At 40.8% G+C, this 17551-nt stretch overlaps 2 protein-coding genes across 2 annotated transcripts; both read left to right on the top strand.

The window, feature by feature from the left end:
- Nucleotides 1-571: 571 nt before the first annotated feature.
- Nucleotides 572-2725, top strand: LOC129091647 (uncharacterized). The gene is made up of 4 exons (XM_054599338.1): nt 572-709; nt 1398-1790; nt 1911-2035; nt 2132-2725. The coding sequence occupies exons 1-4, from the start codon at nt 634-636 to the stop codon at nt 2273-2275; spliced, it is 738 nt and encodes a 245-aa protein (XP_054455313.1). The 5' UTR covers nt 572-633; the 3' UTR covers nt 2276-2725.
- A 376-nt stretch (nt 2726-3101) lies between these two features.
- On the top strand, nt 3102-16067 carry fdxr (ferredoxin reductase). Its single transcript, XM_054599159.1, has 12 exons — nt 3102-3526; nt 3875-3945; nt 7488-7583; nt 10814-10936; nt 11033-11146; nt 11322-11423; nt 11765-11872; nt 12788-12872; nt 14311-14510; nt 14596-14767; nt 14855-15028; nt 15517-16067. The coding sequence occupies exons 1-12, from the start codon at nt 3445-3447 to the stop codon at nt 15645-15647; spliced, it is 1458 nt and encodes a 485-aa protein (XP_054455134.1). The 5' UTR covers nt 3102-3444; the 3' UTR covers nt 15648-16067.
- The last annotated feature ends 1484 nt before the right edge of the window (nt 16068-17551 follow it).

The following is a 17551-nucleotide window of genomic DNA, read 5'->3' as shown; positions in this document are numbered from 1 at the left end:
GTGTGTGTGTGTGTGTGTGTGTGTGTGTGTGTGTGTGTGTGTGTGTGTGTGTGTGTGTGTGTGTGTGTGTGTGTGTGTGTGTGTGTGTGGTTGTGCAAAATCATTGGCCCTTTAATTTCGAGGAAATAAAAGTCAAGTTGCATTATGGGAACTTTAGGCTACAGCGTTTTTCTGGAGCTTGACTCATGCTCTGGATTAAAAATTAAAGAGAACCAAGCTTCTTTTTGTAGGTGTCACTTGCAAGTGTACAGCTTTATAGAAGTGCAAAACAAAGCCTCAACTCATTGTACATTAAAAAGAAGCAGAGGAGGAATCAAACCTCAGTGTGTTATTGTATACATAGTGACTGATATGCTGGATATACTGTGTGTGTAGATAGGGGTGTAGGTAAACTCAGCCTCTGTACATTTAACATGTCACACCACTTGAAATAAAGATGTATAAATAGATTTGTCTGCTACCAGCGCTTTTGCATCTTTGATCTGCTGCAGTGCACACCCACACACACACACACACAGCTGATAAACACCAAGGGACAAGAGTCAGTGACACATTTCCTTTGTCAGTCAGTCAGTCAGGCTGCTGCATCTTAGGTTGAGTCAGTGGTTGCCTGCCTGCAGCCCGGCCGGCAGGATGAAGGCCCACTGGTGGTGCTGCGTGTTGGGATTACTCTGCGTGCCTGCTGGGGTAATGCTCAGCACCTCGAAAGGTGAGTGTGTGTAAAAGAGAGAAAGGATGGATGTGCATTTTTGGGGTTTAAAAAAATTAAGAAGTCTTGAAAGGTGAGTCTGAGTCAACTTTTCCTGTTTGTTTGCAGGCTCATCCTGTTTTACAATATATCTGAAAGCGACTGCTTTAGCACTTGAATACCAAATAAATTACAAGTAAAAGTCCTTCATTCATAATCCTAGTTAATTAAAAGTAATGTTCATCTAAATTTACTTAAGGTATCAACATTTCTGCAAAAAAAAACGTCCCCTATAACAGTTATATAAGCATTTTACTCTTTTACCAGGTCATAGTGGAGTTGGTTTCAGCTACTTTACTAGATACTTTGTTTTATAATATGGGGGTGACTGGTTGAATCTTTCACAAAGCAGCGTATGTTATCAGCTCATCATGTTCTTTTATGTGAAATATCAATCTGAAGAGGTCGCTGTCAGCTGAACACTAAATATCACAGCCTTTCCTTCTGAAATGATGTCAAGTAGAAGGGCTTAAAATAGAAAGACTCAAGTAAAGTACAAGTACCTCCAACTTGTACATGTACTTAGTCACTTCCCACTGTCTGAAAACCATTGATTAGCATTGTTCACAAATTGATCATTTAAAGTGACTTCCTTTAAGTTTCCCCTGATACAATGACCTGCTTTTTTTTTCATTAATGGGGACTTCAGGTAAGGGGGTCAGTAACAATCCAACAGTTTCCCAAGACCCCACATCCATCTCCCTAATGAGAATCAACTCCTCTGCTGAGATCACCTGCTCCTCATCGCTGTCGGGCCCGATGGGCTTGTACCTGTACAGGGGTTTTCCTGACAAAAGGAAGATTGTGTTCCTGTCCTTGGACAACGGACAAGTCACCAAGATTACGCCAGGAGCAGGATTTGCAGGCCGAATTGAGGTAGCTTCGCAGCAGCAGATCGGTGAGGGCCACGGGTTCACCTTGAAACTGTCTCTGCTGGGACTGGAGGACACCAACCTGTACTACTGCAGCTGGGAATACGTCATAGTAAAGGCTGCACTGTTTGAGACCTGGCAGAGCCCTGGCACCATTATAATTGTCAGAGGTGAGAAGCACCAGTCACTTGAGTTCAAACAAGCACATACACACACACACACACACACTGCATTCATATAAAAAGGCTTTTCGTCCTTAACTTACTTCTCCTGCCACTTCCCCCACACAGAGAGAGACCCCCAGGAAGAATGCAGGGACCACATCCTGGATCTCATCCTAATTGCCTTGAGCGCGATAGGATTCTCGGTCATATTGTTCCTCGGCATTGCAGCACTGATTTTGAGATGCAAACGAGTGAGTACGAACAGAAGCAGATGTATCTGCCCTTATGATCATACAAAGATAATGCCACGGTGCTCCAATTAATGTGTTTTCCTTGTGTTTCTACAGTTCAAAAGGAGCTTCAGACCAGCCAGAGCTGTAAAACCGCCTAGACCCAGCAGGCCTCAGCATGTCTGTCCTCAGCAGGGAGTTCGACATTATCCTTACTTAATCACATCTGCAAATTCTTTGGATTTCAGAGGCATTCTGTGAAACTAGTTGATGATTATAAGAGATGACGATTCTTTGAAACAGTCATAATCGAATGTACATTTATTGACATGGGGGGTGGAACAGATGATTGAGATATCATTTGCGTCAACAGCTCGCCGGACGTTCTCAACCCATGAAAGGTGTCTCATGTGTTGCTCTGCTGCTTTTTCATTTCCTTTTAAACACAAATTTCTGTTTTGTTTGCAGAAAAAGTGATTTAGCTACCACATCCTGGCTGGTGTGGGGCCTACAGTTGCGATGCGTGTGAAAACAAACTGCAGAGCAAGCATTTTTGCTACTCCTTGGGTTGAATTAAATGCGGGCTGGATCTGTTGATTTTTGCAGTATGCTTGTTCTTTGTGTTTCCTATCAATTCCTTTTGAACTTTTGTAATGAATGTGACCCACAGTTGTCTGTCTGAATCCATATGTACATTAAATCTGAACTTTCTCCCAATTTTGATGTTCTTTTGAAAATACTAATTCTACTGCCTCTGTATTCTAGAAGAAACGAAAATCCATCTCATAATAGCATTCACATTATATTTCTTAGTATTGCATCATTCAGCCTTCTTGTCTTGATGCTCAACAGGGTGACAACTTTCTTTCAACAGTAGGCTAAAATGCCAGTTGTTGTCAAATAGGCTGGATTATCACATGACAAATTAATTCACACACAGTCCTAGAAAACACTGTTTTTCGCTAATGAAAGCTGTAAGTCAATGATAGTTCCCGTAGAGGAAAACAGCTAATTCATTTTCAAAGTATCTGGTGTACGTTGCTCCTAACGTTCCGTGCTGAACAGTCGTTGTTCCACGGACCGCTGAGAGTGTGACACACGGTGCAGCCTTGAAAACAGTCTGCCCTGATTATAACACTGCAACTATGTGATAAAGTTCATATTTTTGAAATAAAGAAACGCGGTTCGAGACACCTTACATGTATGGGACAGTTAGTGTTAGTGTTAGTTGTTCCAGTTAGCTAGTTGAGAACACGCAGCCCGGGAGAGATAAACGTGTTTTCACCTTGGCTTTTGCTCTCACTCCTGCTGACTGTCCAAAGCTTAGGCAGCAATGTGGAGCTGTTTGACAAATACCAGGAAGTCAACACAGTGGGTTTAACTATTTCTTGGTTTAAAGCCAGACGGCTTGACCACAGCCAGGGGAGAAAATGAGCGGCCACAAGATGCTGTTTTCCGGGCTGAAGCGGTGGACTTCAGGAAGAAGTAGATGGATAAGTGGACTTCATGATGGTGAGGCACTTTTTAACCACATGTGTGTTAACCCCATTTGTATTTAACCCAATGCTTCATATGTAGCCCTAGTACGGGATATTTTACGTTAGTTTTCCTGATTGGAGGCATACCAAGCTGCACTTATATTAGATAAATGTAACATTAATTGAAACAGGACGCAGTGGACAGTAGTAGCAGCGTTATGAATAGTGGCATCCTTTACTATTGCTGTCTGTGGACTGCTGGTGGACTCGCCAGGGGAACTATATGACAGTGCTTTTATTACAGTGCCATCATCAGTCCCTTTTATTTATTTATTTATTTCAATTGTAAATATTGGTATGTTTTTCTTCCCTGATTCCGCAGGTTTCAGCCCGAAGGTGTGTATAGTGGGAAGCGGTCCAGCAGGTTTCTACACGGCACAGCATCTGATCAAGGTATCTCCTGTTTTAGTAATGTGGGAGTTTATATAGGCATTAGAAGTGGGCAACATCGATCAATCCTTATTCCGCATCATATATGATTAAATGTTGCGATATTAATATAGTGACGCTTCTGGATAAAGTTCTATAATATTTTTTGCAAACATTTTATAAAAAAAAAAATCTAAAATTGACATAAAGCAGTCCTGCTCGCTGATTTGAAACATTAACTACAATACATCCAAATATATGAATTAGAAAGCTAACATGGTGTAAACAGAGTGAGAGACAAATCTCTTACAGTTGACAAATTGGCATGATTTCAAGGTATATTTATATTTTTATAAATGTAATATTTATAATATACAGTGGGTACGGAAAGTATTCAGACCCCTTTAAATTTTTCACCCTTTGTTTCATTGCAGCCATTTGCTAAAATCGAAAAAGTTCATTTTTTTTCGCATTAATGTACACTCAGCAACCCATCTTGACAGAAAAAAACAGAAATGTAGAACTTTTTGCAAATTTATTAAAAAAGAAAAACTGAAATATCACATGGTCATAAGTATTCAGACCCTTTGCTCAGTATTGAGTAGAAGCACCCTTTTGAGCTAGTACAGCCATGAGTCTTCTTGGGAATGATGCAACAAGTTTCTCACACCTGGATTTGGGGATCCTCTGCCATTCTTCCTTGCAGATCCTCTCCAGTTCTGTCAGGTTGGATGGTGAACGTTGGTGGACAGCCATTTTCAGGTCTCTCCAGAGATGCTCAATTGGGTTTAGGTCAGGGCTCTGGCTGGGCCAGTCAAGAATGGTCACAGACTTGTTCCGAAGCCACTCCTTTGTTATTTTAGCTGTGTGCTTCGGGTCATTGTCTTGTTGGAAGGTGAACCTTCGGCCCAGTCTGAGGTCCTGAGCACTCTGGAGGAGGTTTTCTTCCAGGATATCTCTGTACTTGGCCGCATTCATCTTTCCTTCAATTGCAACCAGTCGTCCTGTCCCTGCAGCTGAAAAACACCCCCATAGCATGATGCTGCCACCACCATGTTTCACTGTTGGGATTGTATTGGGCAGGTGATGAGCAGTGCCTGGTTTTCTCCACACATACCGCTTAGAATTAACGCCAAAAGTTCAATCTTGGTCTCATCAGACCAGAGAATCTTATTTCTCATAGTTTGGGAGTCCTCCATGTGTTTTTTGGCAAACTCTATGCGGGCTTTCATATGTCTTGCACTGAGGAGAGGCTTCCGTCGGGCCACTCTGCCATAAAGCCCCGACTGGTGGAGGGCTGCAGTGATAGTTGACTTTGTGGAACTTTCTCCCATCTCCCTACTGCATCTCTGGAGCTCAGCCACAGTGATCTTTGGGTTCTTCTTTACCTCTCTCACCAAGGCTCTTCTCCCACGATTGCTCAGTTTGGCTGGACGGCCAGGTCTAGGAAGAGTTCTGGTCATCCCATACTTCTTCCATTTAAGGATTATGGAGGCCACTGTGCTCTTAGGAACCTTGAGTGCTGCAGAAATTCTTTTGTAACCTTGGCCAGATCTGTGCCTTGCCACAATTCTGTCTCTGAGCTCCTTGGGCAGTTCCTTCAACCTCATGATTCTCATTTGTTCTGACATGCACTGTGAGCTGTAAGGTCTTATATAGACAGGTGTGTGCCTTTCCTAATCAAGTCCAATCAGTTTAATTAAACACAGCTGGACTCCAATGAAGGAGTAGAACCATCTCAAGGAGGATCAGAAGAAATGGACAGCATGTGAGTTAAATATGAGTGTCACAGCAAAGGGTCTGAACACTTATGACCATGTGATATTTCAGTTTTTCTTTTTTAATAAATTTGCAAAAATTTCTACATTTCTGTTTTTTTCTGTCAAGATGGGTTGCTGAGTGTACATTAATGCGGAAAAAAATGAACTTTTTCGATTTTAGCAAATGGCTGCAATGAAACAAAGAGTGAAAAATTTAAAGGAGTCTGAATACTTTCCGTACCCACTGTATGTGTTTTACATATTGCCCACAGGCATCATGGTCCCTTATCTGCATGTTTCCCCTTTTGCAATGCAATATGATCCATGTCCTAAGTTAACTTAATCGCATCTGCTTCACCATTATAAAAAAAAATGTTCTTTATACCTTCACATTAATTATATTAGAGTTTAGTAGTATAAGTAACATAATGAGTAGTATGTTGGTTTTTGTAGATGTTTTATTTATTTCTTCAAAAATACAGTATTGGACAGTGTTATACACAAAAATGATCATTGTTATTTTTATGGATGAAGATTGAAAACACTCCCAGTCTTTAACAACAGTGGCAATACAGTGCACTCTTTCTTCTTTCTTCTATGTTTCAAATTATATTAATTCAGGATTCATTTATTCTTATTTTAAAAGCCAGTGAAGTTTGAGACCTTTCACGTTGACCAAAAAAAGAAAAAGTTCCTCCCTGTAAATTACATTACAGTCATTTTTTGCTAGTGTTTTGATATTTCTGGCACAAAATGTTCATTTGTGAAGGTGATTAGTTTTTACAGGTAGTTTCAACCTTTAAGCTGACATCTTGAACAAATAGTCAAGTCAATACAGAGAAAAGGGTGTGCACCTCCCTGCTCACCCCCTTACACCTTCACCTCACTTCAGCCGGGTGCCTTTTAAATAGGTGCTCACACTTATGAATGCACATGCCTGGTATAAGTAGGGCAGCAAAGAAGTTGCAGACCGCTTTGTGTAGAATAAAGCTGATGGTATTTTTGAGTCAAGCCCCGGCTTGTACTCACTGCACTCGCATTTGCAGAGCTATTTTTTTTAAAGCATTAGCTGGTGTTGTTTAATCTTCCAGCCATGTTCACTGTTAATGCACCAGTGTGGCTCTCTGATGTATCCTTTTGTTCTTTTTTATCAACTTTCCCACTGCATCAGCAAAATTTAACACAAACGGTTTTTTTAATCAGTTGAACAGGCAACAGAGCAAATCTGAGCTCATAAAGTAGCATATCAAATAAAATAAATAAGTCAAATGAAGAGAAGAACTTGTTTTTTTACTCCAACAGTAATTATCATTCACACGTCCCTTTTTTTAAAGTTTAGCTGCTGTATACAATTTTTTGTTAATTTGCAAATCTGCTGCAATGTCAAACTAAGCACCTGGAATTAACCACCACAACTTCCCTGATGTACTCTCCTAAATTTAAATTACAAACCCCTTCCCAGATATTTCTTTAATTTTAATTTGATGCGTCTTTAATTAGAGTTTTGTCTCTTTAATCGTGTTTTGTCTCTTCAACGGGGTTAATTGGATCTGTGAGGCTGTAGTTTTGTTTTTCAGATAAACAATGAGTTATGTTTGAGTCTGAACCAAAGTGGTGAATAAACAGATCACCATTACCGTTGATAGAGCCACACTGGCTTAAAATAAAGTGAAATCCTGAAACTCATCCTGAAGGGCCAAGGTCTTTCAAGGAGACTTCTTTAAAATCATTGTATATTTCCAACAACTGTAATCAAACGTATTCTGTTTCACATGTTGTGTCTCTCTTTCCTTTCTGTCGTTCCAGGCACGCCAAGATGTTAAGGTGGACATTTATGAGCGGCTGCCTGTCCCCTTCGGTCTGGTCAGATTTGGAGTGGCCCCTGATCATCCTGAAGTCAAGGTCTTTGAATCCTTAATAGACGTGTTAGAGAACAGATGATTGTCCTACACTATTTTGGTATTTACAGTAGAAGAACAGGGCTCTAGGCGGGTTTTGACGTAACCTGCAGGGGTCGATGAAGGGTGACCTAAAAGAAAGTAACTGCATTCTTGAAAAGTTTGTCCTCTCTGATCAGGACTGTAGTCTCAGTTCAAAGCGTTTCAAGTTACAATAGTTGGTCAGAATTAAACTCTGTGAGTACCCCAGACAAACCTGTAAACAAACAAGTTTAGTTTCACTCTTTGAACGGCAGCTTCACCCCGACAACTAATCAGCCTGGCACGTCCTTTGGAGAAAACAAAATAAACACTTGATAGACAAAGGGAGGTTAACTTGGGTGTGTGTGTGATGCAAGTACGTTGGCAGTTATTTCAGCTCGGAAAAGAACCCTGCAGTGATTGTTTCCCGCAGGCGATGAAATTAAATTGAGCAACACAACAATCTCGGTTAGGACAGATGGCTTGCATGAGAGGAGAAATTGTCAGCCTTCCAGTATGGAGTCCTATCTAGTTAAAAGGTGTTCACTGTGTCCCACAAACATGCCATGAAATAAAACTTAAAGGTATACTATGCAGGATTTTTATGAACAATTAGAAGTGTGTGGCTGTGTCACAGACCCTGCCGTCTGCTTCTATTTTCTTGCTTTCCTCTGGGGTTGCTGCGTTAGGGATGCTCTGGGCGTCAGCCTTTGGACTCTGGGTTCCTAGTCCTGATCTGGGGTTGACTTTTTCAGGTGGTACACCGGACTATGTTCTGGCAACTGCCGTTAGGGGACCTGCGCCTCTGGTGTCTTTGAGGGGAAGCCCAGAAACATCCTGAACACTGTAATATAAGAAAATACAGGTAGGGGCGGGGTCTCTGCTGATACAGATAACACTACATACTGAGCAGGACAAAGTAATCAGCCAGGAAAAGTACCACGATGACAGCAGAGAAGTGAAACGAAAGGGTGATCATTACGCTTACATCCTTGTATAAAGATATCATTTAATACAAAGTATGACTTGCACACAGACTTTGTGATAGCCACTACAAGTCTGAATAAGTTGGTTTCAACCGTTTGTGAAATTAATGAGGAAGAGCTGTGCTCTCACTAAAGAGTCTGTCCTCTAAAATACAGTGGGTACGGAAAGTATTCAGACCCCTTTAAATTTTTCACTCTTTGTTTCATTGCAGCCATTTGCTAAAATCGAAAAAGTTCATTTTTTTTCGCATTAATGTACACTCAGCAACCCATCTTGACAGAAAAAAACAGAAATGTAGAAATTTTTGCAAATTTATTAAAAAAGAAAAACTGAAATATCACATGGTCATAAGTGTTCAGACCCTTTGCTGTGACACTCATATTTAACTCACATGCTGTCCATTTCTTCTGATCCTCCTTGAGATGGTTCTACTCCTTCATTGGAGTCCAGCTGTGTTTAATTAAACTGATTGGACTTGATTAGGAAAGGCACACACCTGTCTATATAAGACCTTACAGCTCACAGTGCATGTCAGAACAAATGAGAATCATGAGGTCGAAGGAACTGCCCAAGGAGCTCAGAGACAGAATTGTGGCAAGGCACAGATCTGGCCAAGGTTACAAAAGAATTTCTGCAGCACTCAAGGTTCCTAAGAGCACAGTGGCCTCCATAATCCTTAAATGGAAGAAGTATGGGATGACCAGAACTCTTCCTAGACCTGGCCGTCCAGCCAAACTGAGCAATCGTGGGAGAAGAGCCTTGGTGAGAGAGGTAAAGAAGAACCCAAAGATCACTGTGGCTGAGCTCCAGAGATGCAGTAGGGAGATGGGAGAAAGTTCCACAAAGTCAACTATCACTGCAGCCCTCCACCAGTCGGGGCTTTATGGCAGAGTGGCCCGACGGAAGCCTCTCCTCAGTGCAAGACATATGAAAGCCCGCATAGAGTTTGCCAAAAAACACATGGAGGACTCCCAAACTATGAGAAATAAGATTCTCTGGTCTGTTGAGACCAAGATTGAACTTTTGGCGTTAATTCTAAGCGGTATGTGTGGAGAAAACCAGGCACTGCTCATCACCTGCCCAATACAATCCCAACAGTGAAACATGGTGGTGGCAGCATCATGCTATGGGGGTGTTTTTCAGCTGCAGGGACAGGACGACTGGTTGCAATTGAAGGAAAGATGAATGCGGCCAAGTACAGAGATATCCTGGAAGAAAACCTCCTCCAGAGTGCTCAGGACCTCAGACTGGGCCGAAGGTTCACCTTCCAACAAGACAATGACCCGAAGCACACAGCTAAAATAACAAAGGAGTGGCTTCGGAACAAGTCTGTGACCATTCTTGACTGGCCCAGCCAGAGCCCTGACCTAAACCCAATTGAGCATCTCTGGAGAGACCTGAAAATGGCTGTCCACCAACGTTCACCATCCAACCTGACAGAACTGGAGAGGATCTGCAAGGAAGAATGGCAGAGGATCCCCAAATCCAGGTGTGAGAAACTTGTTGCATCATTCCCAAGAAGACTCATGGCTGTACTAGCTCAAAAGGGTGCTTCTACTCAATACTGAGCAAAGGGTCTGAATACTTATGACCATGTGATATTTCAGTTTTTGTTTTTTAATAGATTTGCAAAAATTTCTACATTTCTGTTTTTTTCTGTCAAGATGGGTTGCTGAGTGTACATTAATGCGAAAAAAAAATGAACTTTTTCGATTTTAGCAAATGGCTGCAATGAAACAAAGGGTGAAAAATTTAAAGGGGTCTGAATACTTTCCGTACCCACTGTACTTTGACTCACACGCAAACTCCAAAACTTGCCTTAGAATCATCACGTTTCTGTGTTTTCTTCAGTATCAAAGTCATTCAGTGACAGTTGTCTATACTTCCATGAGCACATTGTAAACAAGAACTACTAAAAGCTAATTTGGCCTGTTTTTATTGGTGCAGTTGTCTCGATTTCGTTCATGGATGGCCCACTGTGTCCCTGTCTGACAAACAGTCATCCCTAGTTTTTGAGTCTTTTCATGGTGTCCTCATGACAAAGTATATCAATCCAATTTCCCCCAATATTATGATAAGATAAATGAACCTGTATTCTTCGTGACACACTCTTGATTGTACCTTCAGCCTAAATCAGTCTTATTGATGTTTAATCATCACTATAGTAGCATTGAAACCCTTTTTAGTCTTTCTGTTCTAATAATTCAGATCCTTTCCTCTCCTCAGAACGTCATCAACACGTTCACGCAGACAGCCAGACATTCTCGCTGTAGTTTCTACGGTAACGTAGATGTGGGGAGAGATGTGAGCGTCGAGGAGCTGCGGCAAGCCTACCACGCAGTCGTACTGGTAAGAACATGAACAGGTACTGCTCGTTAAAAATCACCTTCAAATAAAAGTGTGTGTGTGCATAAGCATCCTTGTGCATTATTTAATTTATTGTAGAGTTACGGGGCGGAGGGAAGCAGGAGTATGGGGGTGCCGGGAGAAGACTTGGCCGGGGTGCACCCTGCCAAAGACTTTGTGGGCTGGTACAACGGGCTGCCCAGCTGTAGAGAGGTATGCCATAAAGACAATGTCTATCAACTAGTGAACGTTTCCAATCAGTCAAGTGGATGTTTCCTTGTGTGACAACGTCCACTCACAGCATGTGAAATGTGATTATGCGATAAGTCATGTTTTTCTTCTCCTTTATCATCGAAATGTCAGTGTCTCTGTTATCTTTTCCACTCAGCTGAGACCAGACCTGAGCTGTGAGACAGCCGTCATTCTGGGACAAGGCAACGTGGCCTTGGATGTAGCGAGAGTCCTGTTGTCTCCTCTTGACATTTTAAAGGTGAGAAACACACAGCCTTCGTTTGGCTGAACATAAAAAATACAGAATATAGTCAAAAGAAAAAATTAAAAGCAAATCAATTATTATCATAATAATAATAATAATAATAATATATATATATATATATATTTATTATTATTAATGATTATTATCATTATATATTATTTAATATAGTTAAAGGTTTACTTATAGCTTATTCTGCCAGAACTAAACTTCACATAATTGTGGATATACAGCATCATATAAAATGTCCATATATAGAATAAAAAAACGGAAATCCATTTTTTTAAGGAGGAAAATATTAGTCAAGAGGCTGGAAAATGTTTCATGTTTTTGCGCAGGAGACTGACATCTCCCAACCGGCCCTGGAAACCCTGGCAGAGAGCCAGGTCCGCAGGGTATTGATTGTTGGCAGGAGAGGACCCATGCAGATCGCTTGCACAATCAAGGTGCGTCAGTAGGGACATTTTGTTAGAGATAAGAATAACATGTTTTACTGATGTTGACCTTTTTAAAAAGACAGACAAATCCTTCAGCTGTAGCCATCATCTTTCTTCAGTACCATTACTCTAACCCAAATGTTTCTGTAATGTGACTTTCATTCAACCACAACAAGACACCACAACTTACTGGTTCAACATTGACCTACCCTACTTGCCATCGCTGTTTAAAGTTTTCCAGAGGAATCAAGTTCTGCAGGAATGAGTTCCGGTTCCCTCGTCTCAAAGTCAATAGGTTCTTTGATTAGATTTCTGGAAGCTTACAAGCTTTCATTGTTTGTTTTAAGACATAGAATATGTCAGTTAATACACGGAAACTAATCGATTATCTCGTCACAGTCTCGTTCTGAATTCTCGCAGCGCGTCACATTGTCAAAATCAGCTAAATAATTCAGCCGTGGCATTAAAAGCTTTTTAGATAACACTAAGCTAAGCTTTCTGTTCACCAACAACAAACTCTGACAACACATCACTCCTCTCTCCTACTCTCACACCCGTTTCCACCATTGTCCTCCAGCAACAAGTCACATGACAGAATAACAATCAGACCGGATCAACGGAACCGTAAAGAAAAAGGTCTTTATTTTGTCTGTGGGTTCTTTACATAATGTTGTCGGACACTTATAATAACAATCTGAGCCTGTTGAGCATTGATGCAGAACTGCCCGCTAACATTGGAGCCCTCTAAGCGGCTGCTGGCTGCAGAATTCTCACTCAGTACTCAACCAGTTTCAAAAATAAATTGTGCCAATTTGTCATTTAGACACAAAAATATAAAAAAATAGGGTCCAGGGTGAAAAATACAGATCTAAATGATTTACTAGTGCCGCCCAGTCAACTTTGCAATGTTCTCCTTGTCTACAGGAGATTAGAGAAATGGTGAACCTGCCAAACACCAGACCTGAGATGATGGCAGCAGATTTTGAGGGTGTCGCAGAGGCTCTCAAAGGTAAGAAATTAAATTCGATCTTGATATTTTCCTCCTTTTTTGAGGACAGCACGTTCTTCCATTAATCTGCTCTGTTCTTGAACCACTGTGGAGACCAGGGCCTTAGAATAAGGATAGTTCACATTTCAAAGAGACACAGTACCTTTCACACAGTAACATGTTTATTTTATGCAATGAAACAGAATAAAAGGAAGTCAAAGTTTCTTTTTTCTTTTACCAAACTAGCAGTACAGATCACTTTAGGTAGTGTTTGTGTTGAACGTATGTGTTAAAGAGAGATATGACTGACTAATGCAGAGGCTGCTGAAAATTAGCAATGTCACAAGGAAGGAAGATATGTGTGCTGTGGTTAGCAGCCACAACCGATCCTATTGAGACTTTTAGCCCATATAGGTGAATAGAAACTGTTAACCAGTAAACACAGCTGGTGGTAGATGTTCTGCTGATGTAAGAAGCTGCAGAATTGTACAACACCACACTGTCCTCAGCCTTTTGGCCACTCTTCGTCCTTGCCAGAGGAGTGACATTGGACCGAGTGATTTTGGCTGAGTGTGTTCAGGCTTAAAGTGATAACAGTCCCCTGTTGTTGTGAGTACCTTGATCTCATCTCGGTTGAACGTGATAAGCAGTAAGTGAAGGATGCTATTAGAAACTGATGGTTTGTGTCTGTCTCGTTTTTAGTGCTGCTAGACATGAAGTTTATTAGCAGCGTTGCAGTGGTGGCTGGTTCGTGGTTACCGCAGCAAAAAACACCCACTGACAGGAAATGTATGAGGACAAGTTAGGTTTCAGCGGGTCTCTTCAATAAGGATGTGTTAGTTCATCTGTGTTTTTGATACGCACGCACACATTCTTTCAGACACGCCTACACACTTTCCATATGTTCAAAAATGTCAACATGATAGTACATGCATTTTCAGTACACTGTGCACACATACGTGGCTGAAAACACATATATGCACACCCACATACATATAGATGTGTATGCTAGTGTTCACTTTACCAACGACATTTTTGATTTAGTTTTAGTCCACACATCAGAAGTCTGCGTAAACATTATACAGATTTTTATCAACAAAAACCCAACTGAAAAATCTTAATCTTTACTGTCAACATTATGGTTTATGGTCTTTACATATTTTAGTCATTCATAAATCTTTGTAACCATTTTAGTCTGGTTTTAGTCTAATGAAAGCAAAAAACAGGGTAAAACTGGTACTAACTAGCTATTTTTTTTTTTTTTTCTTTCAAGTTTCTCTTAAAACAGTACTCAGAGGACTGATTGTCCTTCCTGTGTAAACTGGCCATGATAGGTCAGACAGATATACACACACACTGTCATTCAGCATCCTGAATGTAACTACTTTAAACCTCAGAAAAAGAACAAACCTGACTGACAGATGTTCATTTTAAGCATAGGTATCTTGTGCTGTGTCAGATTTGCCGAGGCCCAGGAAGCGGCTGATGGAGCTGATGTTGAAGACGGCCCTGGAGATCCCAGGAGAGAAGGAGCAGAGGAGGCGGAACGAGGCCTCCCACACCTGGGGCTTTCAATTCTTCCGGAGCCCCATTGAAATCCTGGCCGACCCTGAACGCAGCAGGACAGCTGGCATCCGGCTGGCGGTCAACAGGCTGGAGGTAAGACAGGATTGGAAGGAGGAAGTCCTTCGTGTAGCTGTTTTTGAAGTTTTTCGGTTAAAAGTGGTTTCCTCTGTGTGACCAGGGCTCAGGTGATGGAGCTCAGGCGGTGCTCACCGGAGAAGTGGAGGATTTGACCTGTGGCCTGGTCATTAGCAGCATAGGCTACAAGAGCCTTCCCATCGATCCATCGTTGCCGTTTGACTCACGCAAAGCCATCGTCCCGAACAACATGGGCCGCGTTCAACAAGCTGCAGGTACTCAGTTAATACCACGAAGAACAAGACCACCTAGAAAGATAAAGCCTCCATCAGAAAAACAATTGAATTCTTCTTTCTTTCTAGGTCTATATTGTAGCGGCTGGCTGAAAACGGGCCCCACTGGGGTGATAGCCACCACTATGAACAATAGTTTTGACACTGCTCGATCCGTGGTGGAGGACATGGACTCAGGAACGTTGGACGTATCTGCTGCCAGGCCCGGTTCACAAAGCGTCAGTGCTCTGCTGGAAAAGAGAGGTACTCTACTGTCCCCTTTTGGTTCTTTCACTACTTTCTGTTATCTGACCTGGAGGTTTATAAAATCGGTAGTATAAAAAAAACTAAAATTAATTTACAGTGTGCCTGCATGAAAACACACAATGTGTTTGTCTTCAAAATGGTCCCGGTGTCATGCCCTCTGTGCTCCTACTGGTCACCATGGAGTTGTCAAACTAGCCGAAAACAGGATTCGAATTTGAGGAAATGAGGATTTTCCTAATCAAGACTAAACAAGGAAAAGCTTCATCACACTTCCGCAGAGTGCAGAAGAATCCACTCGTGACACTACCTGGTTTGACATGATCAAAAGTTCACACTTCTAAAGTAAAATCTACTATACCAGTCTATTTCTTTTGCGTAACGTTAGATTTAGTTAAACGCATGTTATCGATTTGGCCACAAGGTGTCTGATGTTAAAAACAAGAACTGCTACTAGCCAAATGTGATTTGTATTTTATCCCCCGTAGGAGTAAAACCAGTGACCTTCTCTGACTGGGAGAAGATTGACAGTGTGGAGATGAGGAGGGGGGAAGCCGTTGGGAAACCCAGAGAAAAGCTTCTGACTGTGGAGGAGATGCTGCAGGTGGCTCGAAGTTAACTGAACACAAGAAACTGTTCACGGGTGAACACTGAAATCTGAGTGACTGTTGTAGTATAAAACAACAGTGACCATACTGACAGGGATCAATGACTGACCACAATGGGCACAGAAAAGATATGGCATTATAGAGCAATCAACATGGACTCAATTTAGATTTCACACATTAAAAGCTAGTGGGTGATATAGTTTACCCCAACTGTATCGATCTAAGGCACTGAAAGACTGAGCTGTGTTTTAGGACTCTCTAATGGATACTATTAATAATGAGGTATTGTGTATTGTATCATACTGTATGTATGTTAAAGAGTAAAAACTATGTTGTGGCTGAATTATGTTTTTACACTTTCTGCACTTACACTTCATTAAATGATTTTTTTTTTTATACTAAATAAAATGTATGTAAGATATATCCTTTTATTCCTGTCTCGGAGTAGCATTTCTTACTGCTGCATTCTAAATATTTAGTGCTGCGTCAGCGTAAATGTCTTTCAGGGTTGGTTTTTGAGTCATCATTCCTTCAGGATCCTGATAAGTAGTTTTTCAGTAGAACGAGACACTACCATGATTTTTTTTTTTTTTTTTTTTTTTCATAATTTTGATAATAGAAAATAACTAAATATTGTATAAAGAAAAAAGTGGGGAATTTGATCAATATATTGACTTACCCAATTGGCAAAAAACACTCTGGACATGGTGTATAAAAATGCATCTATTATAAAACTAGAGCCTAGAGGCTTTTAAATACAAAGTTGTCATGTGGATTAAAGAAATGTACTTTTGCTTAAGATAATATATTATGATATGTTGCCACAGTTAAGGCCATCACATTGATAAAGAAACATTTTTACAAAAACAATAAAGGTGGTGCAGTAACGCAAAATGTGTAAAGTGAGGAGTGAAATAAATTCTTTATTCATCATGTAACTTACTTAACTTTTTTAAGGACAAACCGGGCTATCAGAATATATTCGCTACAGTGATGCCACATGAATATAAACATGGATATTCGACATACGATATACAAATGATCAGAAACAATAATATTGCCTGTCACGTAAATGCCATGCGTGATTACTAAACTGCAAACAACTCGCAAGAAGATTGAGAGTGATGGGTTTTGAATCCTGATTATAATGCTATGCTGGTCATACTTTTATGTTGGAGGATGAGAGGAAAGTCATAAGTAATGTTTTATGTTTGTTTTATTTTGGACTCTATGCTGCAAAACCAGTTGTCCCTTGTTGACAGATAAAGTTGAAGTTGAAGTGCTGTACAGATTTCTTACATGTTTCTGTCAATGCAACGTTATACAGACTGACTAGAGAACATCTTCTGTGCGCTGAGGTAGGTTTTTTTTTTTTTAAATTACCAGCTGTGTTGTGTTTATTGTTGTTATATTGAATATTAAAAGCAACATGTTTTAAATTTGGTGGCCTCTTTAGCTTAATTGTTCTTTTTTTTTTTAAATTCAAAAATAAGAATTATAGGATATTGTCCGTAATAAATATGGACATTCAGGAATCTTTCAGTGTGATTTACACTTCCCGAGAATATCATTATTTCTGACGTCCAGAACTTCCGAATACCTGGAGCTGAAATCACAGCCCATTTCAGGAGCTCATTTCTCTTCTCAGAGAAAAGACACAAGGTGTTGGTGAAGGAGCAGCAGACTGGATGGACATGACATCAAGGTGAGAGGTGGACCTAAAAAACAATACTGCCTGTACACAGCTGGAAACTGCAACAATAAGATGACATGATTTTTATTTTTGAATGGTTTTGTGTCTGTAATGTGTTTCTTTGCCTTTCCGTCCTATTGGAAATGCAGCTGGAGAACCACAGGGAGACTAAACAGGCAGAGGATGCTGGATATACTCACATTAAGGCAACACCAGTGAAGC

Source organism: Anoplopoma fimbria, chromosome 5 (genome assembly GCF_027596085.1).
Source record: "Anoplopoma fimbria isolate UVic2021 breed Golden Eagle Sablefish chromosome 5, Afim_UVic_2022, whole genome shotgun sequence".
Lineage (NCBI taxonomy): Eukaryota > Metazoa > Chordata > Actinopteri > Perciformes > Anoplopomatidae > Anoplopoma > Anoplopoma fimbria.
Note: the sequence above shows the minus strand (reverse complement) of the source record. Positions and strands in the feature narration are given on the sequence as shown.